Source organism: Nannospalax galili, unplaced genomic scaffold, assembly GCF_000622305.1.
Source record: "Nannospalax galili isolate Female #2095 unplaced genomic scaffold, S.galili_v1.0 scaffold445, whole genome shotgun sequence".
NCBI classification, from domain to species: domain Eukaryota; kingdom Metazoa; phylum Chordata; class Mammalia; order Rodentia; family Spalacidae; genus Nannospalax; species Nannospalax galili.
The window spans coordinates 1,174,671-1,202,487 of record NW_008354184.1 but is presented as its reverse complement, the minus strand read 5'-3'; the positions used below and the strand labels follow the sequence as shown (position 1 = coordinate 1,202,487).

Sequence of the window (27,817 nt, the reverse complement as noted above, 5' to 3'; positions counted from 1 at the left end):
GCCTCTGGAAAGTAGGCGAAGCGGTCTGTGAATTTTTCTTCTCATTGGACGACTGCCATGTCAGTCATCCTCTGCTTTGCTCCCGTTGGTGGGAAGGCTTCAGGCAGGTAGTGCTGGCCCCTCCCGAGCTGGGATCAGGGCTCGTGACGTCTCAGACAGTTGTTGTTGGGGTTTGGGGCTCATTATTAAGGTACTTGAAAGCAGCGATTGGTGGCTGAGAGACCTGGCCAAGGGTGTCTCAGCCTGAGATCCGCGGCACCCTCCGCCCAGAGGGAGAAGCTGCGCATAAATTATTCCGATAGAGGGCGGGGCATGCATAAGTTAGTCAAATGAGTCAGGGAGAGAGGGAGGGCGGCTGGCTGCGAATTAGCCTAAGTTATTAAAGATGGCGGCGGAGCGGAGTCGCTCCCCGATGGACTCGCCGGTACCGGCCTCAATGTTCGCCCCTGAGCCCAGCTCCCCGGGGGCGGCCAGGGCTGCGGCGGCCGCGGCCCGGCTCCACGGCGGCTTCGACTCGGACTGCAGCGAGGACGGCGAGGTGCTCAACGGCGAGCCGGAGCTGGACCTCACCAGCAAGGTAGGCCCGGGAGGCGGCGGCGGGCGGCCAGGGGACCGCAGCGGACCGAGCCGTCTCCGGGGCGACGGCGGGTAGCCGGCCGTCCAGTCGTAGGGCAGCCGGGGACCGGGGAGGGATCGCAGCCGGTCCACCTGCCGCGCTCAGGGATGTCCGAGGCCCGGTCCTCCCCCCGCTGGACTCCCGCAACCACCTGGGCTCCTAGCGGCGCCCACCGGACCTCCCGCGCTCCTGCTCCCGCCTCGGTTGCTGCTCCTCGGCCCCGCCACGTGGAACCCGGGTGCCCGACGGCGGCAGCGCGCGGTGCATTCCTCGTCCCCGCGCGGGCCTACCTGCCTCCCCACCAGAGGGGACCCGAGACCCGGGTCCTCCTCTCCCTGGAGCATCCCCGGGGCGGCCTAGGGTCGAGGTAGCTTGGGCACCAGATGCTCGGGAGGACAGGTAGTCCGAGGGTCCCAGGGGTGGCAGTCGCATCTCTTCCTAATCTCAGGAAAGGAAACAGAAAGTAGTAGCGCAGTCCGAGAGAAGGATACCGGAGGACTGTCCACTCTGCGTGTGCACGCAAAACGAAACAGAAAGATGGTGCTGGCCAGATGGCTCAGCGGGTAAAGACGCTTGCCGCCAAGCCTGACGATCCTAGTTCGATCCCCGGGATCCACATAGTGGAAAAGAACCGACTCCTGAAAGTTGTCCTCTTACCTCCACAGGCGCGCCATGGCATACGCCTCCTCCCCATAGTAAATAAATAAAGGTGATTTAAAATTTAAAACAGAAAGATGAGCATTGGGCCTTGACACCTGGGAAAGGAGCCACCACTTGTATGCATGAAATAACGTAGAGAGGTGGTGTTTTTTTTCAATGTGTATGAGTGTATTGCCTGCATGTATGTGAGCGCACCCGTGTCGTGCGATGCCGCGGAGATCAGAAGAGGGTTTCGGATTCCCCTGGAACTGGGGCTAAGGACGGTTTGTAGCCACCCTGTGGATGCTGGGAATCGAACCCGGGTCCTCTGCAAGAGCAGTCAGTGCTCTTAACCGCTGCGCCATCTCGCCAGCCCCTAGGAAGGGACGTTTTAAATAGTGTCTTCGGAACTGTTGAGAAGGTAGGCAGGAACTAAGGTCTTACCATCTGCTTGGCATTGTGGGGGGGAAAAAAAGTATAAGATGTAGCTGGTGTTTAGAAAGTGCTTAACACCGCTGAAAGGAATGCCAACTTAGGAAGACTGGCAGAGAGCTGGGTTTCCTTTCCAGTTCTGCCATTAAAAAGGCTCTGTGACCTTGGCAAAGTTTCTTAACCATCAAGAAAGTACAGATGTGTTGCAAAAATTGTAAGTGTATGTTAAGACACCCAGTATTGTACGAGATCCATATCAGAAACTCAGTAAATGTTTAAACTGAATAGCTGATTTCCCTATGCAGATTTTAAAAAGCAGCTGATGGAAGGTAGAACCCCACCTTTTGAAGGATAGCTACAATAGACATTTTATGGAGCTTTGATGTCTATGACCTTACCACCCTAAATACACTGGATCTTGTCTGATTTCAGAAGCCAAGCAGGGTCTGGATGGAAGGTTTTATGAAGCTTTGAAAATGTTTGTGACTTCATATCTCATGGTGACAACTACATAAAACTTGGCTCTAAACTGGAAAGAACGTTCCCTCAACCTGAGCAAGCAATTTTCAGCTCTTCTTCCTCCTTCTAGCCTCTGCTGAGCACTTGGAAGCCTGCTAGCTCCTTTTTGTTGGGGTGGTCCTGTCCAGTGCCTCTAATAGCATGAGGGTAGGGCAGCTCAGAGAATCACCAGAAAAAAACATAGGAGACAATATAACCCCAGCAGCATCCAGGTTACAATTACAAACTCTGATGAGTCAACTCAGGAAGTTGTAAGATGGGCATCTGGTTCAGAGGTGGACTAGCTGGATGTCAGTACATTGTCAGGGTGCTGAAGAAATCTGAGAACCCAGTGGGGAAATTTAGGGCAGAGTTGCAAAGTGGGTAGTGCCTTTATTTTCTGATCAGCTTAATAATGGCTACGGAATTGTTACTTTATTACATAACTAAGGAAATCCTCATGACTTTGAAATTGGGAGGCTATATGTATATAAATCTTGATGGTATTGAAGAGAAAAGCTTGACCATGTGGAGAAGGGATGGACTGAATAGATTTAAGTCCAGAATAGAGTAGACACTAGATGTTTATACCCTTATTACAGCTAAATATGGGGACCTAAGGCACTAAGAGCTTCCACCTTGAAAAACAATTAGTGAACAGTGATAGGGAGATTCATGCAAGGTTTTTCTAGAAATGACTGGTCGAAGAAAACTTTGTAATGCCGAGCTGTGGCCTGGATGCTTTGTTTTGTTTTGCTTTGTTTTGAGACAGGATCTCACTGTACAGACTAGGCTAACCTGGAATTCTCTATGTAGCCTAGACTGGCTTCAAATGAATAACAGTGCTCCTGGCTCAGTCTCCCCAGTGCTGGCATCACAGTTATGAGCAACCACAGCCGGCTCAGATGCTCAGATGATTTCTGTGTTATTATATTTGGTCTTTACGGTGGCTTACAATGTAAAGTAGTAGTCTCATTATAGATTAGAGAAAATTGAGATTCAGAGTGCTTTGTCCAGGAGTGGTTAGAGAATGAAATCTGACATGCCAGTAGACAAATAGCTTTCCCAAATAAGTGGTTGATTTTTTGTGATTGATGGAAATCTGCACAACAATGGTACTAACAATACCCGCCTTAGTGATAGCAGTGTTTTGTTGATGAAGATGCTTTGTACAGGTAGTTTTGACTGCTTTTTTTCCCATCAAGACAGCACAGACAAAGTGGAACAGGATTCTTTATTCTCATTAAGGGAGACCTGGCCTGTGAGTGGAGGGTATGGCTGTATGTGAGCAGTGTATTCTTGAACTTCTAGATGTACGTTGCAGGCAGAAGACCTCATGGAGGTGTACAGCATTGCTCCGAAGCTTCTTCCAGTGGGGTCAGACTCTCCTCTCCTTTGTTTGGGGCCTAACTCTCTTGTAAGCCAGCAGGAGGCAGGCTGCTCACACCTTCTCTCCTGTAGCTGTGACTCACACATACTCCATTTAATATATCATCTGGGCCATATAAGGGTGTATCAGGAGAGGCAGACAGGGCCAGAGGGGGCTGCACAGCTGTTTTCAATTAGGGTGCTGTGGGGTTTGGTCAGGGTCTTTGGTCAGGCTGTTGATCACCTTTGGCTGTGGCATTGTCTAGTGAGTGGTCCTAAGGCTGTTGGTTTCTCTTCTAGCTGGTTCTAGTGAGCCCTACATCAGAGCAGTATGACAGCCTACTTCGGCAGATGTGGGAGAGGATGGACGAGGGATGCGGAGAGACCATATATGTCATTGGGCAGGGATCAGGTGAGCATAGTTTTCTTTCATTTGTTTTAAACTGTTACTTAGAATATGTTTTTACCCCTTCCTGCTCACATGTCTCAGGCACAATGATGCTTTAGTATCTACAGAAGTGTCTGGAGGGCATGAGCTAGCAGAGGGAATGCCAGCTCCCACCACCTTAGTGGTCAGACTACACTTGGCTGTCAAGACTCCCTTTGCACGCAGCCCGGCAGACGCTTCCTTTCTACCTCAGTACCCCTCATTTGCATAAAAGGAAATGAAGCACCAAGCAGGGAAACCCAGCTAGGTCTAGAATGAAGCCTGCCCTGGGTAACTCAACTCTTCCCTACAAGCCAGTTTATAGGTCCCATGGCCATCAATTTCCTTCCTAGCAGAGAATCTCTGGTTCTTGATGTCATCAAGGAAATGATACCCAGAATCCTTCTCCATCAGGCCACCTTGGCCCAGACCGCACACTACTCAGGCTGGATAGCTGTGATAACAAAGGTCCCTTCTCACCTCACTAGATCAGGCATGTAGGCCTATGACCATTCTGTTTATTGTCCTCTGACCTGTGAATTCATTGCAATGGGGCCTCCTGTTCTAGAGGAAGGCAGACCCCATGAAAGAATTCCAGATTATGTTATAAAATTGGTTTTTCCCCAGTTACTCCTAGTTTACACCCTTAATATCATGACCTACGTACCTTCATCTTCACTGTGACATTATCTTTGCTGAATTGAAATCTGAGATTGTTAACAATTATGAATTCAGCCCATCCCAGCACTTGTGTCTGTCATCTTGCAAGAAGCCAGGATGGGCCTGTGTGCATCATCAAGAGAACAGTTTTCTTTACTCAATATAGACTTGTAATAAGGCAGGTAATAATTCTTTGGTAGTCTGAATTTAAGATTGAGGAACTTTCACAATCATTCTTACCAGGCTTGGTGCATGCCTGTGATCTTGGCACTTGGAAGATTTGGAAAGCACAAGGATTACATGTTCCAAATCATCCTGAAGCCCTGTCTCAAAATAGGAAAAGGACTGGGGATGTAGCTCAGTGGTGTAATGCTTCATTGCCTAACATGTGCAAGGCCTGGCTGAACCTCTGTACTGGAAAAAATAATAATTCTTCAACTATTATATACACATATGTATATAAAGTATTTTTGAAATCTTCAATACTCTTATAAAAGCTCTTTTGGATACTCAAAATTTGGTTCCCTGACTTGGGAGTGTAGCTTTGTAGTAGAGTATGCACCTTGCACAGGTCAGGCCCTGTACTCAGTCCCTAACACTGGAAAACAAAATAAAGCTGGTCATTCCCAAGGAGGAAAGATGGCTTGTACACAAATAACCTCAATAGAAAACAGTGTTAAGAAATGATCCAGGATGACAAAGAGGAACAAATGCTGGAGTTCCAGTACCACTGTGACCTCTGGGGTGTCTCTTCTATCTCTGCTTTTCTTCCCATTCTTGCTGCTGCCCCTCAGTTGTGGGTCTTATCTGAAAGAAGACCTGGTCAGAGAGACAGACATACGAAGAGGTTGCATGTCAAGGAAGGGGGGAGTTGGCTTTGCCAAGGGCTACAAGGCTGCAGGTTCAGAAAAGGTCATTCTACTTGGTGACTAAGAAATCATTGATTCTTTTGCAAGCTTGTCAGGTCTGCGTCTGGCCTGCTTTAGTAAGACAAACCACTCATAGGTCACTTCATGCTTTGTAGAATTTCAGAAACCACACAAAGGTCAATTTTGACAAGTGGTGGGACTAGTCTTTAAAGATTCAGATTTTTTTTTTTAAATAGGGTCTTGCAGTCAGGTGTAGTGGCATAGGCCTTTAATCCTAGCAAGGGCAGAAAGAAACAGGTGGATAGATCTTTGTGTGGCTGAGGCCAGCCTGCATAGTGAGTTCCAGGCCCCAGCTGGGACTTCAGGGAAACCCTGTCTCAAAAATAACAACAAAAACCCCAAAACAAAAAATTAGGGTCTTGCTGTGTAATCTAGGCTGGCCTTGAATTCTTGATCCTCCTGCCTTAGCATCCCCAAAAGACTCCGACTCTAAGATCCCTTCTTCTTTCCTCTTGTCTTTTAATGTACACTCTAAATTTTATCATGCCTTGGCAACTCACAACTAATTAACGCTCCTTTGTTAAGGTAAGATGTCAAACACTCGTTAGCCCATCTCCCATACACTCCAGCATCAACCATCATCCTGGTGACTCCATCCTTCTGGACTCTTTGGAGGCAGAGATCTGAACTAGTTAAACAAGTTGAACATCAAGCAGGACTGAACTGATGCAAGGCCCCCAGAGGTCAGCTTCATCTCCAACCTCCCCTGTGACCTTGCTGCTCCACCTCTCTGTCAGGACCTTCCTTTGTAGAATGGGGACAATGAGACCTTCTTCAGAGTGATTTTCTGTGGATAAATTGAATATTAAAACATTGTTAACGATGCAGAGGAGTGTGCTTTTTTACTTGTATGTGCTTAAGGTTGATGTTTTTGAAGGCAAGTCAGCAATGGCCCAGCAGTGGCCAAGTCAGCAATGGCCAAGTCAGCAATGGGGTCTGGAGCCTGACAGCTCTGGGTTTCCTTGCTGACATTTTTCCTTGTCTTAAAATGTGGGTAATGATAAACTTATCCCATGGTGCTCTAGAGAAAGTTAAGATTTCAAAGAGATCACTTGTAAATATTAGTAGTGGTCACTATTTTTCAGAGTTGGAGGTTGTAGTTGAGTTACCATGAGATTATTTTTGAAAAGAACCTTGATTGGGGCTGGAGAGATGACTCAGAGGTTAAGAACACCAGCTGCTTTTGCAGAGGATCCAGGTTCAATTCCCAGCACCCACATGGGGGCTAACATCCATCCATAACTCCAATTTCAGGTATCCAGCCCCCTCTTTTGACCACCACAGGCATTGCATGACACAGGTGCACTTATATACATATGCAGGCAAAACACTCATACACATAATAAAAATAAATTAATTTTTTTATTTTTCTGTCTTTTTGAAGCAGGGTCTCCCCATAGCCCCAGCTGTCCTGGAACTCACTATGTAGACCAGGCTGGCCTTGAACTCACAGAGATCTGCCTGCCTCTGCCTCCCAAGTGCTGGGACTACAGGCATGTGCAACCACGCCCAGCTTAAATTTAAATTTTTAAAAAATTTGAGAAGAACCTTGATCCTTTCTTAGACACATAAGTCATAACCTTCTGGAGAGTTTGTTCGGAGGTTATAGCAGGGGAGTGCACCTACTTCTTACACCTTTGACCAAAGAATGGTCTTCTCCCAGGGAAGGTATCCTCTTGAGCTGAGCACAGAACTTCAGGAGGGACACATGTGGAGCAGTGACAGAGGAAGGAGACACACACCAACCAGATCAGCTGGATCAATGCTGGTGATCAGTGGGGTAACAGATACAGCAGCCAGATCGCCCTTACACCTCTAAGTCACAACTTCCCAAGAATCAGGTGCTGTAATGGAAGTTGCAGGGGCTGTGGGCAGGTGTTAAGTCTTTGTGGGCAGTCAGGAAAGGCCAGGCAGAGGAGCCACCCCTTGGGTTGATCCTAATCTGTAAGCGGGAGTTTTCCAGGTAAATGGAGGTGGTGGCAGTAGGGCAGAGGAAGCCAGATGCACAGAGGCATGGAGGCATTGGAGACTGGGGTATTTTGTGGGCCATATGGAATCCAGTAAGGTGGGAAAGGAGACCATAAGGTCAGGAAGGGAAGCTGGACAGGTAGGCAGCATTCAGTTCTAAGTAATAGAAAGCCATACTAAAGAGTTTACACTTGTGCCCCTAAAGTCTGGAGAGCTGTTGCAGGACTTTGAGCCAAAGAATGCTATAGAAAGGTAACCGAACTGGCAGGTTTGGAAATCTGATAGGGTCAGGCTTGGCCTTTAGTAATTGGACCTCACAGCTTTTCCCCTTGCCTTTGTCTCTACTCCTAGCAGGTAGAATGTGGTGTATGCTAGGCAAGGGTCATGTGACCACCTGAGAGCCCTGGTAGCTTAGGTGACACTGGTGATGGCCCCCAGTGTGGAAAGTACTGCTTGTCCTTAGACAGTGGCAGGGGAGGTTGGATAGTTCAGTGAGGTGGCAACCTTCCCTTAGGAACACTTACCCAAGCCCTTCTCTCACCCAGAAGGTGCCAGAGCTCTCTCAGCCATGTATTTTAGAATCCCGCTGCCCTCCCCTGCTTCATTTGTTTTATGTTTTCCAAACATTTGAAGATTGAGGTGGGAAAGTCATTCATAGAGAGTGGTTGGGATATGGCCTCCATTCTCAAGATGGTCCTGCGGGAGGGCTTGTGTCTAGATCACCACTGCATAAGGCAGGACAAGGCAATGCTACAATAAGGAAGGCAGATGCTTGCAGGGCCCCTGAGCAGAGTGGGACCTTTGCCAAGCGGAGATGTGCAGATTGGTTGCCTGGGATAGGGAATCCACGGACAGAAGGTAGAGCTGGGACCACACAGGAACCCAGGTTCAGGGAGAGTGCCTGAGTCACTTACACTGGGACAGAGCTGACATGGGGAGCCTAAGGAGAAGGACATAGAGGGAGCTGGGGAGGCTCTTAGGGAATTGGGGCTGGAATACCACTGGTTCCAGAAAGTGCTTCAGAGGTTTTGATGTGGAAGTGACAATGTCACAGCTATGGATTCTTGAGTTTATTTTTAAATTTTATTTATTTTTATTTTCTGTGTATGAGTGTTGTGCCTGCATGTATGTAAGTGTACCATGTGTGTATTTGGTGCCCATGGAGGCCAGAAGAGGGCATTAGATCCCCTGGAACTGGAGTTATGGACTGTTGCTAGCTGCCATGTGGTGCTGGGATTGAACCCAGGTCCTCTGCAAGAGCAGCCAGTGCTCTTAACCACTGAGCCATCACTCCAGCCCCTCTTTAGGAATTTAAACATATGGTTCTGTGCTAGATGGACTGGGACTAGGGGATGAGGGGATGACAACATGACAGAGACTAAAATATGCAAGACCAGCTATTCAGTAAAATACTGGCTGGAATCAGGCAGCACTATAAAGAGCTGGAATCAACAGGAGTAGACTACAAGACTGTTTAACTTGAGTGACTGGAAAGAAAGCATTTTCCTTATTAGTCTAGGGCCAGCAAGAGGAGGAACTAACTGGTCAGGCAGTGAGAGGGACAGTAGTGAAGGAAAAGGTTTGGAATCTGAGTACCCCAGTTTACACCATGGCCCCCTACAGCCTCCCAATTTTGCAGCATCTGGCTTCTGCTTTCATTCCCTCCCTCCCTCCTTCTCTCTGACCCTCCCTCCCTTCTTTCCTTCCTATTTTTTGTTTCTTTGAGGCTAGTCTCAAATTTATGATCCTCATGCCTCAGCCTCCCCAATGCTGGGATTGCCTGGCTGTTTACTATTATAAAAGGGAACAGCATGGCCCACCTCCAGGGCTAGAGGGAGGATCCAGTCCTTTGCTGATGTTGATTATTTGTGTGGCACTGTTTAAAGAGGGTGCTGGTGGTTGAGTCTGGGTATCTGACTTCTAGTTCTCATCTAGGCCATCGAAAACTCCATGCTGAGCTTGGGAAAGCTGACAGTGCTAGATAAGAAATGTTTCTATAGTCTTTGTAATGACAGTTGAAGCCATAGAATGGGGTGGCTAAGGGGAAAATTTGGAGGAAGAAGAGAACCTTTGACGGAAGCTGGGAGAGGCTGGTATTCAGGAGATAAGACGGGAACACAGGGTAAGGGGCACATCAGGAAAATTTGAGATGGGTGGGCAGGGTTGCTGTTGTGTAGTGCTGAGAGGCCACTGGTAATGTTTGATAACTGCAGTTCCTCTAGGAATCAGTTCAGAGCAAGTAGGGGCGATTGTCGGTAAGGGTCAGCTAATCTGAGTTATTTGGTGGTCAGAAGAGGAACTGAGGAGATAGTAAGTAGCTCAGGAGGCAAGAAAGGGTGGTTTTCTTTTTCTTAACTTGGGGTTGGTGAGCTTGCTTAGAGGGAAGTGGAGGTAGAAGACGAGAAGACACAAGGAGAAGACTTGGCCCAGCAAGGTTTCTGGGTGGTGAAAGAGAAGAGGTTACTCTGCTAGAAGGGCCTGCTTGGCAGGAGCCTGGAGCAAGGCAAAGGGAGCAGTGGGCACTAAGCCCCATGCCATACAAGCACCTGGCAGGTTGTTGTAAACAGGCCCCAGGCAGTTAGTTGCTCACTGTGCTTTTTCTGTCCACTTCCTCATCCTGAGCTTAAACTCTTTTCTAGCTTTTGGCTAGATACCTTACCTGAGCCATCTTAGTTAAAAACTGTCTCTGAAAATCCTCCCCATCTCCCTCATCTTCCTGTCCTCATTGCTTGGCCAAGTTAAATTTTTTCCTCGCTGGCCTCCCTGCTTCTGGCCTCTTGCTTGCTACCTGGGACTCTTTCAACCCACCTTGATCTGACCATGTTACTCTCCTGCCTGATCCCTAGCCTTCCCATGCTTGGTATGAAGGTTTGCTGCTGTCTGATGTCATACCAGCTTCCACCTTATCTGCCATCCCATGTCTCTCATCCAGCTCCCCAGCACACAGAACATCTTCCCGGTCACTGAAGGAACCGATCTGCAGTGCTCCCAGCTTTACTGTGCTAGTATGGTGTCTTTCTACATGCTCATTTCTCAGCTCAAGACCCAGTTTGGGGTCCTCACACCTAGAGCTGCCCTCCACAGCCCTGGGCCATGCTTACCTTCTCTTCATTCTGTTCCACAGCATAGTGCTCAATTGTGTTGAGATTAATTAATTTATTGTGTCCCTCCCTCAGGGGTATGAACTCACTGAGGGGACCTGTATTCCCAACACCCAGCAGAAAGCTTGGCATAAGTCTTAGGAGGGTTTTGTTGACTGTTGCTGAATGAATTACCTAGTGCTTGGCTTGCTGAGGAAGCCTGGGGCACTGTCATGCATTAACTCTGTATGCCCAAGCTGTCACTCAGGCAAAATGTCTCTTTCTGCAGTGCCCAGGAGGGACCTTGGTTAGGTGGGGTTGACTGACTGGCCTGTTAGCAGGCTGATTGGTCAGGACCCCCCTCCTGCTGATGTCTGGGTTCTCGTCACCAGATGGCACTGAGTACGGGCTGAGTGAAGCTGACATGGAAGCCTCCTACGCCACAGTGAAGAGCATGGCGGAGCAGATAGAGGCCGATGTCATCCTCCTGCGAGAGCGCCAAGAAGCTGGTGGCCGTGTGCGTGATTACCTGGTCCGGAAACGAGTAGGAGACAATGACTTCCTGGAGGTCAGGTGAGGAGGCCTTGGTCATTGTAGGGTCCCTGACTTCTGGAGGTCAGGAGAGGAGCCCTTGGTACATTGCAGGGTCCCTGACACATCACTTCTGGGGCTGCCTATAGAGCTTGTGACACTTGTGTGTCAGCTCTGTCCCTTCCCTGCCTCTCCCTTCCTAAGAGGGTGCTGAGAGTCGGCTCCTAACAGTTCCTCCTTAGATACTATATCTGAACACGTGGGTGAAGGCCTGGCCATGCATTCTCTGGCCACCCTGTAGCTGCCTTTGGTTTCCTATCAGTTTGTGAGGCTAGAAGCCCAGGACTGGAAAGAGCACTTTGTGCCTTTTATAGCTTTGGAGTTCTTTCCGATGGTGGAGGTTGGGGGATCTAGGCATTGAGGGAGCTGGACTCTTGACTAACTTTGTGCTCCTTGCATACGGCTCCAGGAACATTCCCACTGTATTCATGCATTAGTGGGGAGTCCTGAGCCAGGGTGCAAGGGCGAGACTGCACCCAAGGATCCAGTGTCTGGCCCTGAGGTGTCTCTTCACGAACCAGCTCTCATGCTGGTATGACATGGCTTCATGTCCATGCAGAGTGGCAGTGGTGGGCAACGTGGATGCCGGCAAAAGCACACTCTTGGGAGTCCTGACGCATGGGGAGCTGGACAATGGCCGTGGATTTGCCCGCCAGAAGCTCTTCCGCCACAAACATGAGATTGAATCTGGTCGCACCAGCAGCGTGGGCAATGACATTCTGGGCTTTGACAGTGAAGGCAATGTGGTGAACAAGCCTGACAGCCATGGTGGCAGCCTAGAGTGGACAAAGATCTGTGAGAAGTCTACTAAGGTGATTACCTTCATCGACTTGGCTGGTCACGAGAAGTACCTTAAGACCACTGTTTTTGGCATGACTGGCCACTTGCCTGACTTCTGCATGCTCATGGTAAGTGTGGAGATGCTGTGCCAGGGCTCAGGATCACCCTGTGACTGGGGCCAGCTGGTTTGAGCAAGGATGGTAACTTCGGGGTCTCAGGGACGCCCAGTCCTCTGAGCTCTGTGGTCTTCTCCAAAGGTGAACCTTAATCTTTCTCCCTCATTAAACCAGGAAGGGATCCTCTTTGTATGAACCAGGGTGTCTATAGATTTATTTTTTGGAAAGGCATAGAAGACAGCATACTTAATCCTTTGGAAACTTTTTCTCAGAGCCTTAGAGTGACTTTAGAGAAGTGACCTCAGGTGACACCCTCAGGAGATCAGCCTGGGGAAAACAAGGAGTGTGTGCACTCTCACATCAGGAGACAAGGGCAGCAGTCAGGAAGACCCGAGAGGTGGCAGTGTCTTCAGCACCTGGGAGGGAGACATGTCAGCAATGTACACCCCTTGTTGGGAGGCTCCTGTGAGCCTGGCGCTGTGCTCACCTGGTTACACAGCTGGAAGTAGGCCTGCTTGATCCTGGCACTCCTAGAAAGCTTAGAGTCTGGTGTGATTAGATTTTTGAGCAACTTGTCCTGTGGTATCACTGGAAGGAGGGGCAGTGGGTGCAGCTTTGTGCATGTTGCTGTGTGTGCACATATGCATTGCTAAGCTTCCTCCTTGGATAGAGTGCAGGTGGTAGCCCTGTGCACAGCTTCACAGCCCTCAGCAAGAGAGGGAGGAAAGGGAGTAGTGAGTGCACAAATGAGTTGAATTTTCCTCTGGCAAGTCCTTCCCCAAACCCTTCCGCCTTCCTAGTTCCTCAGCTGCCTATGCTAATAAGTGTGGTAAACACAGGCATCTGTTCCTAGCATACTAGCTCAAGTTGCTCCACAAACACAGGTTCTCAGGCCAACCCTCAAACTGGAGCCTCGAGGGAGCAGCGTGTGTCGTCTGACTGTGCTCATTATCTCTGCCTGAGCTTTGTGGGGTCACAGTGCAGTTTCAGCTCTTTTCTCTGGACATTGCTAAGGGCTATCACCAACTCTCTTGTTGACTGAGGAAAGCTGCTGTATGGGACGGAGTCGGTGGAAGATCCATAGGGTATATTTGGGCCTATTGTTGTGAGGAAGGATTTAGAGGCCTGGTGAAATGGTTCAGCAGGTAAAACCTTGCCAAGCAAGCCTGATGACCTGAGTTTGATCCCTGGAACACACATAACGGTAGAAAGAGAGAACTCTGGAGTTGTCCTCTGACCTCTACATGGGTGCTGTGACATGTGCTCCCCCCACATCATGCACATACATGATAATAACTAAAAGAAAAAGAATCTTCCACTGCGTGTATTTTTTTTAAAAGAAGGATTTAGAAACCAGCTTAAAATAAGCGCTTTTATTTTTTGTTCATGTTTTAATGAATTAATGTAATAATTGTACCATTTATGAGGTACAGTGTGACATTTCAATATGTGTGTACAATGTGTACCTATCACATCAGGAAATTAGCATCTCTCTAGAGACCGACACGCTTCGTTGTACCTTGAGGTCCTAATTAGCATTTTCTTATCATGTCTATATTTAGAGACTAAGTTCCTCCCTTCTAGTTCTTCATAAAATAAAAATAAGCATTTTTCTAATTGAGCTGTAGTGAGTAAGGCCAATGAATGAATCATCTTCATCCCAATCAGAGTGCTCATGTCTGACTTTTAGGCCATCATCCATATATTAAAACTTTTTTTTTTTTTTTTTTTTTTTTTTTTCCTTTTTTATATGTTTATGTACATGAAGGATGGGGGGTTGAGACAGGGTCTCCCTGTAGCCCCAGCTGTCCTGGAACTCACTATGTAGACCAGGCTGGCCTTGAACTCACAGAGATCCGCCTGCCTCTGCCTCCCGAGTGCTGCCACACCCAGCTATTAAAACTTTTGTAAGCAACAAAGGAACAACCAGGTATAGTGGGGCATGCAGGTAATCACAGCACTTGAAAGGTAGAGGCAGGAGGATCAGGAGTTCAAAGTCAGCCTCAGCTACACAGTGAATTTGAGACCAGACTGGGCTACTTGAGACCCTTTCTCAGAAAAACAAAAACAATGGACTGTGTATATGAGTGAAGGTGGAAGGGGTGTGGTTTGGAGGCTAGCCTAGACTATATACTAAAGCTTTCTTCCTTCTTCTCTTCCTCCTCTTATTCTTTAAATAAATAAATAACAGAAACAGTGAACTATTTTGTTAATGTTCCATGGTAATCAATTTCCAAGAAAATGTTTGAGATATAGAGACGAATAGAGTAGAACACGCTCTTGCCCAGCTTAGGAAGAAAGCAAGCCTCATTTGGATTGGAAAGGGACTGGGAAGAAGAAGGTGAATAGGCAGCAGTAAGACCTAGGACAGCAGCAGTAGGGGGTGACTCCCCCATGAACTGTGACATGGAGTAAAAGCATCGCAGTGAGGATGTCCCAGAGTATACAGAGCACCACACCGGCCCAGCAGGGCAGTTCTCTTTTCATTACATTTTAGTGAGCAATACACGTAAGTGGTACAAAAATAAAAGGCAATAGGGGCTGGAGAGATGGCTCAGCAGTTAAGAGCACTCAGTGTTCTTGCACCTACATGGCTGCTAACAATCTATAACTCAACTCCAGTTCCAGGGATTCGACACCCGCTTCTGACCTCCGAGGGCATTGCACAACACAGGTGCACTTACATACATGCAGGCAGTACACTCATATACATAAAATAAGACTAATAACTAAAATACTAAAAGAACAAACAAAAATAAAAGGCAGCAAAGGACTGCTGAGATAGTCCAGTGGGTGCAGGAGCTTGTTGTCAAACCTGATGACCTGAGTTCCATCCCCAGTGGAAAGAAAGAGCCAACTCCCACAAGTTGTCCTCTGATCTCCACATGTGCTCTCTGGGATACCACCCCCCATAAATAAATGTAATTAAATTTTTTTTTATTTTATGTGTATGAGTATATTGCCTGCATGTATGTAAGTATACCTGTGTCATGTAATGCCCATGAAGGTCAGAAGAAGGTGTTGAAGTCTTCTGGAACTGGAGCTACAGATGGTTACTAGCCACTATGTGGGTGCTGGAAATTGAACCCAGGTCCTCTGCAAGAGCAGCCAGTGCTCTTAATCCCTGAGCCATCTCTTCAGCCCCATAAATGTAATTTTAAAGAAAATTAAGGCAACAAAGAGCTTAAAGTTGAAGTCTCCCTTGCTGTCTCCTGCCAGAGGCAGCCAGTTGTCTTTAGTTTCCTGTGTCCCCATGAGAGATACTTTGTATTCATACTGGCAAGTGTGTGTATATTCCTGCTCTCTAATTTCAAACCTTCTGAAAAGTTGAAAGAATAATATAAGGGCCGGGCCTGGTGACACAGACCTGTAATCTAGCTACTTAGGAGGCCAGGGCAGGAGGACACAAGTTTAAGTATACTATGGGCAACCTAGTGAGACCCTGTCTCAAAATAAAAAATAAACGGAGGACTGGGACTATAACTCAGTGGTAGAGTGCTTGTCTAGCATGGATAAGACCGTAGGTTCAACCCCTAGTATTGGGCGGGGGGAGAATATAATAAATATAATAAGCCCACTATTTAGATTTAACAGTAATTAACATGTCAATGCATATGTGTATATGTTTATTTCAGTTTGTGTTTACATGTATGGGGGTGCATGTGTGTGAAGCTGCTTGTGTGGAGGCCTGAAGTTGATGTCAGGAGTATTTCTCAGTCACTTTTGACCTTATTTTTTGAGGCATAATCTCTTGATTGATCCCCAGACTCAGCAATAGGATATCTAGCTAGTCTGCTGGCCCCAGTGATCCTGTATGTGCCTTCCATGCACTGGAATTACAGGTGGGCCACCATGTCTACCTGAGGATCTGAACTGGGTCCTCATGCTTTACATAGCAAATGCTTTATCCACTGAGCCATCTGCCCAGCTCTACCCCCTCCCCACATTAAATCATTTGAAAGAAGGTCATAGACATTGGCCATACCCCCAAATACTTCAGCCCACCATTTCTAAAGACTGTCTCCTACTGTGTTTGTAACCAAGGAAATCAACAGTAGCTAGGAACGTCCCAGGTACTCCCCAGTTATCTTACAAGTACAGCTGCTTTTTTTTTTCCAAACAATTATTCAACAGTGCTCAGATCTTTTGTTTGCATATGTGGCACTAGGGATTGAACCCAAGGATTTCCACATGCTAGGTAAGTGCTGTACCACTGAGCTAAATCCCCATTCCTGCTCACTTTTTATGGTAACATAATGTGTACACTTTGCTTTTTTCCCCTCTAAAAACATGTCTTCTTGGAGATTTGGAGAAATGACTCAGTGGTTAAGAATTCTTGTTGCCCTTTAGAGGACCCAGGTTTGGTTCCCAGAACCCACGCAGCAGCTAAACAATCACTTATAATTTTACTTCCAAAGGATCTGATGCCTTCTTCTGGCCTCCTCAGGCATCAGGCACTTGTGGTGCACATATATACATGCAGGTAAAACACTCAAATACATAAAATAAAAATAAATCTTAAGAAGTAACAACAAGAAGTCAGGCATTGTTGCGCATGCCTTTAGTCCCAGCACTTGGGAGGCAGAGGCAGGTGGATCTCTGTGAGTTTGAAGGCCAGCCTAGTCTACAAAGTGAGTTCCAGGGAGACCCTGTCTCAAAAAGACAAAAAAAAGAAAGAGAAATGACACATATTTCCTTGGGCTGATGAAATGTCTTAGAGGATAAAGTTGCTTCCTGTGCACACCTGGAGACCTGAGTTCAAGCCCCAGAACACATATAAAGGGAGAAGGAGAGAACCAACTCCACGAAGTTATCCTCTGACCTCCACACCCACACCATGGCATGTGTGCACACATAAACACATTTTAAAAACATGTCTTGCTTAGCATATGGGAGGCCCTAGCACCACAAAAAAAAAAAAAAAGAAAAGAAAAGAAAAATGAAGCATAACTTTAGCCCTTATCAGTTCCCCTTCCTTCCCTCCCTCCCTCCCTTCCTTCCTTCCTTTCTTCCCTGCTCTTCCTTTCCCATCTCTCTCTCTCTTCCTATGTAGCCCAGGCTGGCCTCAAACTCACTAGCCTCTTGCTTTGTCCTCCTGTGGTCTGGGATTATAGGCATGCACGCCATCACACCTGGCTCCCTGTGCCCTAATTCATTCAAGTCTATTGTGGACCGGTGAGATGGCTTATCAGGTAAAGGCACCTGCCACCATGCTGGATGACTTGAGTTTGATCCCTGGAACCCGGATGGCCCCGGAGAGAAGGAGAGAAAGAATTAGTTCCCACAAGTTGCCCTCTGACCTACACACAAACAAACATACAAAATAAAATGTAAAAATAACAAATAAATAAATAAAAATAAAGAGCTGGAGAGATGGCTTAAGAGCAGAGGACCCATGTTAGTTCTCAGAACCCACATGGTAGCTCCAGCACCTTCTACTGGTCTCCTTTGCACATATATATACATACATGTAGGCAAAACATTTGTACACATAAAAAATAAAAATAAATATTTTTTAAAAATTAAAAGAAAGACCATTATTGATGGAAGAAACAGTGACAGGACAGCCACCACTGTGTTCACATGCTGGCTGTGTGCCAGACCCTTCATGTCTGTTATAACGTCACACACCAGGTGACATCTGAAGTAGAGATGGTTAGTCCTGTCTTACAGGTGAGGTAGCTGAAGACCAAGGATGTTAAAGTGAATTCGCTGTGCTTCTCAGACTGTGGGGTTATCTTTGTTACTGTTTTTTTTTTTTTTTTCCTTTGGTTGGTTGGTTTTGAGTTTGGGTTTTGTTTGTCTGTTTCAGTGCTGAGAATTCAACCTTGGGTCTTGTGTTTGTTAGGCAAGTACTCTAGCACTAAGCTACATCTTTGGCCCTTTTTTTTGCTTTTTATTTTTGGAGGAAAATCTTACTAAGTTTCCCAGGCTGGCCTTGAACTTTCTCTGTAGGCCTCAATCTTCTGAGTAGCTGGAATTGCAGGCTTTGTTGCCAGACTAGGGCCTACTTTGATGTTGATGGTCCACATCACTGAGTCAGGGTTACAGAGCTCTGTGCCTGGCTCAGCTTTCATCAACAGCCTTTGAGTCCCTTTGCCCACTCAACAGCAATCTCTGTCTTCCTTGTCCTGACAGTTTCTTTCTGTTGGGGCAGGTGGGCAGCAATGCTGGCATTGTGGGGATGACCAAGGAGCACCTGGGCTTGGCATTGGCACTCAATGTACCTGTCTTTGTGGTAGTCACCAAGATTGACATGTGTCCTGCCAACATCCTTCAAGGTAAGTAAGGCCTCCAGCTACATGTAGCAGCCTCTGTGGGGCTGTCAAGACTGCACTGCCAGGGAGTCTACTGCTAAAGCCTCAGACCAGAATCTCTGGCTTCCTTTTCTTGTGCTAGACCTCAGTCTCAGTTTTCATCAGCCCAGAATCTTTTGCTTCTTCCTCCCCTGTTTAGCCCTTGATCCTAGCACAGTTTGGAGTTTCCCTCTGTTCTTTTATCCTTCTTGTGCTGGACAGCTTTAGTGTCAACTTGACACACCTGGGTTGAGGGAGCCTCAATTGGGGGATTACCTCCATTGGACTGGCCTGTGGCCATGTCTGAGGGGCATCTTCTTGATGAGTGATGTGGAGGGCCCAGCCCACTGTGGGTGGTGCCACCCCTGGGCAGATGGACCTGTGTTGCATAAGAAAGCAGGCTGAGCAGGGGCCAGGAGAGCAAGCCAGTAAGCAGCATTCCTCCATGGCCTGTGCTCCAGCTCCTGCTTCCAGGTTCCTGCCCTGAGTTCCTACCTTGGGCTCCCTGATGAACTGCGACCTGGGAGATGTAAGCTGAATAAAAACCCTTTCCTCCCCAACTTGGTATTGGTCAGAGTATTTTGTCACAGCAATAAAGAACAAACTAGGACACTCCTGGTTCCAAGTACAGGCTCCACCAGGTCCCCAATTTGCCACCTTTTTTCAGATGTGCCCAGCAGTAGGCATCGGTACTATCAAAGATAGATGTATACGGAAGTTTGGGCAAAGAGTCTGGTGGCCTTTAGCTACACAAGCCTCTGAACTAGGCCTCCATGTACTTCTTCCTTGAAGTGGCAGGTTGAAATGGAGTCTGTCCTGTGAGAAGACCTTGTAAGAAGGGACTTGCAGACACCTAAATGCCCAAGGATAACCTTTCTTCAGATGAAACTTTTTCCACGAAGCAGAGCATTCTGAGAACATTGTCCTCTGGAACCCCATCACTTGTCTACCTGTCTAGACTCATAGCCTTAGAAAAGAGGCCCTATCTGTGCTCTTTCTACACTGGCAGCATGTACCCACCCGGAGTTTTGATCCTCCTTTTTGCTTCTCCAGGCATTGTGGCATTTAACACTGGTCCGTCTGTCTATCTATCTCCTGCTTGCATCAGTATTGAGCGGACCCATCTTACCTTGGAAGGCTGGCCAGAGAGAAGGCTGTGTCCCCTAATTCTGTTCCATTTCACCCTTTAAGAAACCCTGAAGTTGCTACAGCGCCTGCTGAAGTCACCAGGCTGCCGGAAGATCCCTGTCTTGGTGCAGACCAAAGATGATGTGATTGTTACCGCCTCCAACTTCAGCTCTGAGCGGTAATAATGGCAGGGGTAATGGGTGGGCAGCGCATGCTTCTAAGCAGGCACCCTGCTAGCAGGGCTGTAGCAAGAAGCAGGCTGGAACAGCCAGGCAAGCATGAGGTCTCATGCCCACTCTGTGCTACTTAGAGACTGGAAGAAATGGAAATTTTCTCTTCTAGGCCAGCAATGTTGCCCAAAGCCTGTATCAGGGGCCTTACATTCTGAGTTACTGGCCTCTCTGAAGTTGGAGTCCCAGGTGGAAAATCATTGCCCATACCTGGGAAATGGGGATGTTACTAACTTCCTGTATTAGTTAGGGTTCTCTAGAGAAACAGAATTGATTGTGTATTTCAAAGGGAATTTATTAGACTGGTTTGCATGACACAGTTTGGGTAGCTTAGCAGTGACTGACTATGTGCTAGAGAGGCTAAGAACCCAGTAGCTGCTCAGTCTGTCAGGCTGAATGTCTCAGTAGTTCCGACCTGGCACCGATGGCCTGGAGAATTCCTGGAGAACTGCTGATCTTTAGTTCATGTTGGAGGGCCAAAGAACCTGGGTTCTGATGCCAGTGAAGGATGGCAGCAGCAACAGAGTAGATGCACTCACCAGCAAGGAGTGAAGGTGGGCAAGCAAGGGCAGCAGCCTTTTTCTGGGACCTCTTTCTACCTGGACCACAGGCAGAAGGTACGACTTTCTGTGGGGAGGAGCTTCCCCACTCAGTTGATTCTTCTTGGAAATCTTCTCACCTACCCAGGGGTATGCATATCTCTTAGTTGATTCCAGATCTAATCAGGTTGGTTGAACCTTCCTTCTAGGACTCCTGAGTGTTAGAAATGATGGGTATATAAGCACTCCTCCCTGTGCCTGGCGGGTATAAGACACACACTGCCATTTTTATGACTGGTGTATTAATTTTTTTGTGCCGTTTCTCAAAAGCTCTTTAATCACAGATCAGTTTTGGTATTTATTCAATACTTTTTTTCATTGTGTAAATATCTATTGGACAGTTGTCCTGCCAGACTCTTCATTTAGACATTGAGGATTCATCTAGAGTCTAGACACTGACTTGTGCACAGTCCAAAGCCCAGACTATTCATCTTGACATTGAGGATTCATCTAGAGTCTAGACACTGACTTGTGCACAGTCCAAAGCCCAGACTATTCATCTTGACATTGAGGATTCATCTAGAGTCTAGACACTGACTTGTGCACAGTCCAAAGCCCAGACTATTCATCTTGACATTGAGGATTCATCTAGAGTCTAGACACTGACTTGTGCACAGTCCGAGGCTCTTCAGCCCCTTGGTGCAAGATCGTTTCATGAACTTCATTAACTGCTCCTTTGCCCAGAGCCATGAGCCTTTTTGGGCAACCCCTGCCTCCTAACTTGGTCTGTGTTTTAGAGCAGTCCTTTTAGCCTCTTTCTCTAACCTGCTGTCTTCAGTACCACCAGTTGACCAGCAGGTGGTACTGGCCCCCCTCCAGTTCTTTTTCAAACAGCCCCCCATCCAGTTCTTTTGAGTCCCTAGTCTGCAGATACTCAGGGGGATATGCAGTTTCTGATCTCAAGGTGACTAAATCACCCTGAATAGGAAAGCCAAAGGGACTAGATGAGGCCTGCCTGTCACCTGCCTGTCTCCTCTTCCTCTTTTCTCTTTCTCCTCTGTTTAGGATGTGCCCAATATTCCAGATCTCCAACGTTACAGGTGAGAACCTAGATCTGCTGAAGATGTTCCTCAACCTCTTGTCCCCCCGCACCAGCTACAGGGAGGAAGAGCCTGCTGAGTTCCAGATAGATGACACCTACTCTGTCCCAGTGAGTGCCTTTGGGTAGGACTGAGTAAGGTGGCTAGCCAGTGAGCACTTGCTATCCTCACTCAGGGAGTGAGTCTGTGGTGGGGTTGGATTTACTAATCTTGGGTATTCTCGTTGGCAGGGTGTGGGGACAGTGGTGTCGGGCACCACACTGAGGGGTCTGATCAAACTGAATGATACACTGCTGCTGGGCCCAGACCCACTGGGTAACTTCCTGTCCATTGCTGTGAAGTCGATCCATCGCAAGCGCATGCCTGTCAAGGAGGTGCGAGGGGGCCAGACGGCCTCCTTCGCACTGAAGAAGGTAAGTGGGGATAATTCCAGAGGCTCCCCTCAGTCTCCTGGGTCTGGACCAGGCACAGTACTCACTATCTCCAGTTCTTGTGGCTGCATTGCAAGGTGGGAATTACTGACCCTGTTGTACAGAGAAAACTGAGGCTCACAGCCCAGCGACTTGCCCAAGCCGAGACGCAACCCCAGGACTCCTGCACTCTAGTCCTCTCTCTGGGGCCTGAGCAGGTGCTTTTTCCTCACAGTGCAGTCAAATAGGAGTGTCCCTGCCATGCATAGGGCCATTCGCCATAAGGTTAGGATGGATGAGATCTGTGCCACCTAGCTCTGGTCACCTGCCTTCCTGATAGTCAAATTGACCGGGAAAAGTGGGACTTGGCCTGTTCACCCCAGTGGTCAGGTCATGCCCCTTCAATTTCTTTCACCCGAATGTTTGCCTGCCTGTGCTCCTGGTCCATCCTTAAAGGCCCAGCAGCTGGAAAGCCAGTTCCTATGTGAAGCCTTTCCTTCCCAAGTTACAATATTTAGCTTCCTGCACAGCATGGAGTCTGCCTTATGCTGTCTACTTTAGGTGGTGGTTTGGGGCAGGAATGAGTTGGGGTGGTCCGCATTCTTAGGAAGACATCTAGATCTCCAGGACCAGGGAGTAAACATGGAAGGCACCATTGTCCCTGAGCTCTGCAGTTCTCTCTTTCAGATCAAGCGTTCGTCCATCCGGAAGGGCATGGTGATGGTTTCCCCACGCTTGAATCCCCAAGCCTCCTGGGAATTCGAGGCTGAGATTCTTGTCCTTCACCACCCCACCACAATTAGTCCACGCTACCAGGCCATGGGTAAGTGTCTAAGGCCCTGCCAACCCAGGAGGCTTTATGCTAACGTCCCCTAAAAGAAGCTCCAGCCACCCAATCCCTATGGCTGTAGCTTCAGCCAGGGCAGGTCTCTGTCTTGTTTAGCAAAGCCATTCCCTTAGTTCTGTCCCTGAGCTGCAGTGTCTGTTCAGTTCCATAGATGCTCACTGAGGGCCTTGAGACCCAGACCTGTCTTCAGGGCCCTCACATGCCAGTATTCATTCAGCCAAGACTGCTGAGCATTGCTCTGTGCCAGACAGTATTGTCAAGGTGCTGGGAACAAAGCTGAGATGGGCAAGAACCCTTCCCTTCAGGAGCTCACAGCCCTTGGGTGGGGGGAATACTCAGGCCCTGCCATATAGGCCTGGATGGAGGAGAGATGGAGGTAGGAGGCAAAATCAGACCTGAGATTAGGCTGCCCTGCTACATCTGGCACTTAGACTTCTTGCCCTGCCCTGGAGATACAGCTGTAGCCTGAGGCCACAGAGTAGGTCATGTGTGCCCTGACTTCCCTTGGCAGTACACTGTGGGAGCATCCGGCAGACGGCCACCATTCTGAGCATGGATAAAGACTGTCTGCGCACAGGAGACAAGGCCACTGTCCACTTCCGCTTCATCAAGACCCCTGAGTACTTGCACATAGACCAGCGGCTGGTGTTCCGTGAAGGCCGAACCAAGGCTGTTGGCACCATCACCAAGGTATGGCTGGGGTCACCACACTTGTCTATGGGAGCATCAGGGGTCACTCCAGTATAGTAACCATGAGCACCACAAGTTCCACTTGAGAACACTGGAGGCTTCTTCATTCTGGGACAGAGGCATGGCCCCTGCCCTGGCAGAGCTGAGCCTCCACTAGGGTGTTGTCACTGGGCCTCCTGTCTTGGGCTTTGGTGGTGACCTTGAAGGAGAGAAAATGGGATTGGGGTATGGTTCTCCTCCATAAGAGGCAGTGGGACAGGGTATCTCTGGTGAGCCAGGAGGAGAAAGAAATGGCCTCCATGTATGTGAGACTGGAATGAACCTCAGGCTGGCCTTTCTCCCTGAAAGACTTCCCTCAGGCCTGTCAGTGGGGACTCTGGCTTTCATGTTCTTGAGGGCAGAGGCTACAGCACCTGTAGAGTCTTTGGGACCTAGCTGAGCTTTTCTGCTATGTTTCAGATTGAACTTGAACCATAGGCAGGATTCTGAGTCAGTTGCTCCTGGTGGTAGCTTTTATGATTTCTGGCAGGCATTCACTCTGTCTTTTCAGGAGGCCTGCAGTTAAAGCCATGGTCCAAAGCACCTTCTGGCTGGCTGGACTCTGGCTCAGAAGCTGGGCTGAGTGCAAGATGGCAAAGGTTCAGAGAATTCTCTGCAGGAATGGTAGCCTTGGACCCAGAAGGGACTGGAGCCTTTCTGGGCAGGGAGAGGCAGAGGGTGAGGTGACAGTTCTGGCCTCAGAGTGGGGATAGGAAGACCTCCCTGCTCTGCCTCCTGGCACTGCCTTCCTGCCATCTGCCTTACACAGGACCAGCCTGGCCAGGGGATGAGAAAGGGGCAGAGACACAGGGCAGGCAGCTATGGCCTCATGCTACCCTCACTTGGTTTCCACAGCTCCTCCAGACCACCAACAACTCCCCCATGAATTCCAAGCCCCAGCAGATTAAAATGCAGTCCACAAAAAAGGGTCCTTTGGCCAAGAGAGAAGAGGGAGGTCCATCTGGTGGGACAGCAGTGGGCCCACCCCCAACTGGAGATGAAGGTTCCACTCTAGGGACTGGACAGGCAGCTGTATCCAGTGGTCTCCAGCCACAGGTAAGCAAGGGTCTCTTGTGGCCTCGGGCAGAGTGGCAGGAGGGGAAAAGCTAATTAATCTAATGAGTCCTAAGTAACATTTGGTTTTAATGAATAAAGTAGACTAGAAAAAATGTCAAGGTTCCCTTTTTTGTTTTTGTTTGTTTTGTTTTGATTTGACTTTTCTTGAGACAGGATCTCACTGTGTAAGCCAGACTGGGCTGAAATTCGTTCTGTAGCCTAGACTGGCCTTGAACTCTGTTTCTCTGATGCTGGGATTACAGGCATGAGCTACCACACCCAGCCAATGTTTCCTCTCACAGTAAGAGTTTATGTGGGTGTGTAAGTGCTGTGTGTGCTGAGGTCCAAAACATCTGAGAGACACTGCCTTCCAGAGTCCTTCTGCCCTCCTCCCAGCATAAGGAGGTGGCCTTGGCTGTGTCATTGTGCCACCTGTGTGTCAGACTCTTAACTGGCACCTGCCCATTTTTTTCAGTTCTCTCCTGGCCTAACAAAGGCCTGGTGCCCCTCTGCCTATTGCCAGACCCCAGTGTCATTCTCTCCTTGGAGAAGGCAGCTTCTGCATCTGTTACTCTTGAATAGAACCAGTACTCTCCCTTCCCTTCCCCCCCACTCCTCTGTTCCCTCTCCTTCTCCATCCTTGAAACTGTCCTGTGGCTCTGTTGTTTCTGAGCCCCCTCCCCAAGTCAGCAGCAGTGCGTGTTGATTCCTGTTCCTTTTTGTGCATCTCTGGCCAGCTCCCCCACCATTGCCACACATGTCCTCTGCCTGGCGAGGAGGGCTCCGTTTCACCTTGTGAACTCCTCATCAGGCTAGGGACACTACCCACTCCACTGCCTGGCCCTGCTCCAGAGGGCTAGCATTTCTTAAGTGCTTGCTTTCTTTCTTTCAGCCCAAGCCCAGCAGTGGGGGCCGGCGACGAGGGGGCCAGCGCCACAAGGTGAAGTCCCAGGGGGCCTGTGTGACTCCTGCCAGCGGCTGCTGAATATTCCCCTGGTCCACTTGACCACCCATGGGATCCTCACTCTGGCCACTGCTCACCAGCTGGGCAGAGCATCTCTGACCACCACCTACCCACTCCAGCCCACAGCCAGAGCCCCCTTGTTGTCCTACCCCCATTTTCCAGGGGGATTGTAATTTATAAGCTGAGGAGGGACTAGACTTTCTGAGGACTGACCATCTCTCACCTGCTTCCTTCCTCACTCACACGTCTTTTGTACATCTGGGCCCTTAGTTTCTATTCTTTTTATTATATATCTTTCTCTATTTAGAGTGGTTGTGTGGGTATGTGTGTGTGAGAGAGAGAGAGAGAGGAGGGTGTAGGAGTGCAGCCAGCCAGAGCCCTGTCAGTCCTTCTCCTTCTCGGTCCTCCTGGCTGGCCACCAGCCTCTGAGAGTTGGCCATTGGCCTGTCCTTCCATCCATCTTTGTCTCAATAAGATCCTCAGAGCCTTTAGGGAACCTCAGGAGCCCCAGGTGCCTGTCTTCCCTGGCCATCTGCTCCTCTTAGCTAGAAGCTCGCCTGTGGGCTGACTGATAGTCTCAGTAGTTTCTTCCAGAGCAGGGATTCCCCTAATCTAAGATTTGGGGTGTTTTAATGGAGAAAGTGGTGCCCCACTGCGCACCCCACTCTTTCCCTCTTCAGCTCCCAAGCAGGTGCTGCCAAAAGCTCTTCACTGGTACCTGTGATGTGTGGAGGGAGTGCAATTGCATTATAGGACTGCCCACCCTGACTCTTGACTCTTGTCACCCATCCAAAGCCTGGGTGGGCTTCCCCTTGGAGACAATCCTGGGCTTGCCTGGCTGGCCCTGGCTGCTCTGACTTTTGCCGATCCGCCCCGCTGGAGGCTCCCTCTGCTTCCATTTTGACCTCTGGCTGGGCTCAGGGCACTGGGTACTACTAGACTGGGTCTGGGCCTGCATAGAATCAGACTTTCTAGTCCTTCCTCTTGGTGGGGAGGGGAGGTACTCCTCTGAGCCCAGCCAGGGCTGGAAACCCTCCTTTCCCACATGTCACCCCAACACAGCTGCTACAGTCATGACTTCTTAGCAATGAAGGGCTTGAACCCAGGTACCCTAATTTGGGTACATGAGGGCAGGTAGCAGTGGAGACTCTTCCAGGACCTCAGAAACACTGCTGCTGTGTAGGGTAAGCTGGGCTGCACAGGACAGTCTAGACTGAGTCCTGGACACAACCTTAGGCTGGAGACACTCCTTGTCAGCCAGGGCAGACACCTAGCCAGCTGGGTCCTTCTTCGGGCCCCTGCCCCCCAGCTCTCCTGTCCTCTGCTCCTGACTGCTCTCCCCTACTTTCTCTCCCTTCCAGCTGTTTCTAGTTACCACTGCCCTATGGCCATGAATTGACCATACCAGCATTCACAATAAAAGTTTATTTCAAGTTGACAGTGTTGTGTTCCCTGCCAGCCCTCCAGGAGGAGGTACTGCCACAGGGACACTGTGGCTTTGCCTGCCCTTATGTACCTGGTGGCAGCTGAGGGGAATACGGTTACCAGGAGCCCAGCTTCCCCAATCAGGCAAGTGTAAAATATCCACCCACTGTCTTTGAATCCCACTTTCCTATCTACAGCAAAAAGGCAGATCCCTGCCTCCAGGTTGTATGGATTCATTGAGTATGAAGGAGGCCCTGGTGCCCTGGACAGGCCGAAGGCAGTGTAGCGCTGCCCTATGGGTGGGCTGGATCACCCCACAGTTAGACATTCACTGCTGCCATCTCTAAGGTAGCACTATTTGCTTGCTCTGTCTTTGTTGAAGAAACTGAAGCTCAGGGAAGGGCTATCCCCAGTGGGTATTGGTTCCTGCACCAGCCCTCGCCCTGTAGCTTTTCCCAGCCAGCTTTAGGCTGGTCCTCTGACTCTGGCAGTTTCACCTGCTTTTTGTGGCTCTGGCTCACTTAGGCTAGTGCCTTCATAGTAATAGGGCTATAGAACGGTGGCACATGGCACAGCAAAGCCTGTGACTGTTCCTACAGCATTGGGCCATAATGGAACCTCATCTCAGCTCTACCCCTGTAAGCAATAGCGGTTGCCAGAACGATTGTGTTCAGGAGTTGTGGCTGCCACCCTGGCCTCTGTCCTCAGGACTTCAGGAGGTACTGGGTGGCATATGCAGAGCTGCCAGGGGGCTGCCTGAATTCAGTGTTGAACGATCAGTAGGGCTATGGAGGTCCCTAGGAACCTCAGCCCTTCCAGCTCTCCATTTGGGACAAAATACCAGCCCATTTGTAGTTGATAAAAGAATAAAGTTGTTAATCCATTGATCTTTAAGGGTGTGGACCAAGCCTTCTGTTGTGCAATGGTGTGTGCAGTGTCTCTACCAGGAGTAAGGCCGTGGGATGGTGTGGGATGGAGGCAGCCAGATC

The 27,817-nt window shown here is 48.8% G+C and overlaps 1 protein-coding gene across 2 annotated transcripts; it reads left to right on the top strand.

Moving 5' to 3' along the window:
* The first annotated feature begins 93 nt into the window (after nt 1–93).
* On the top strand, nt 94–27,722 carry Gtpbp1 (GTP binding protein 1). Of its 2 annotated transcripts, none has more exons than XM_029555080.1 (12): nt 94–577; nt 3,854–3,965; nt 11,010–11,190; nt 11,768–12,116; nt 18,262–18,385; nt 19,592–19,706; nt 21,453–21,507; nt 21,628–21,810; nt 22,495–22,630; nt 23,166–23,344; nt 24,239–24,439; nt 25,332–27,722. In XM_029555080.1, exons 1-12 carry the CDS (start codon nt 386–388, stop codon nt 25,422–25,424), a joined length of 1,920 nt encoding a protein of 639 aa, XP_029410940.1. In that variant the 5' UTR covers nt 94–385; the 3' UTR covers nt 25,425–27,722. The 2 variants fall into 2 exon arrangements, with proteins under 2 accessions (XP_029410940.1, XP_008849468.1); XM_008851246.3 differs by having other exon boundaries at nt 379–577; nt 21,363–21,507.
* Nucleotides 27,723–27,817: the final 95 nt, after the last annotated feature.

Excerpts from the sequence above, each read along its gene's own strand:
- Gtpbp1 (XM_008851246.3), top strand. The coding sequence starts at position 386 with ATGGCGGCGGAGCGGAGTCGCTCCCCGATGGACTCGCCGGTACCGGCC. Across the intron at positions 11,191-11,767 it reads AATGACTTCCTGGAGGTCAG|AGTGGCAGTGGTGGGCAACG; the intron begins GTGAGGAGGCCT and ends ATGTCCATGCAG. Across the intron at positions 21,811-22,494 it reads CCTCCTTCGCACTGAAGAAG|ATCAAGCGTTCGTCCATCCG; the intron begins GTAAGTGGGGAT and ends TCTCTCTTTCAG.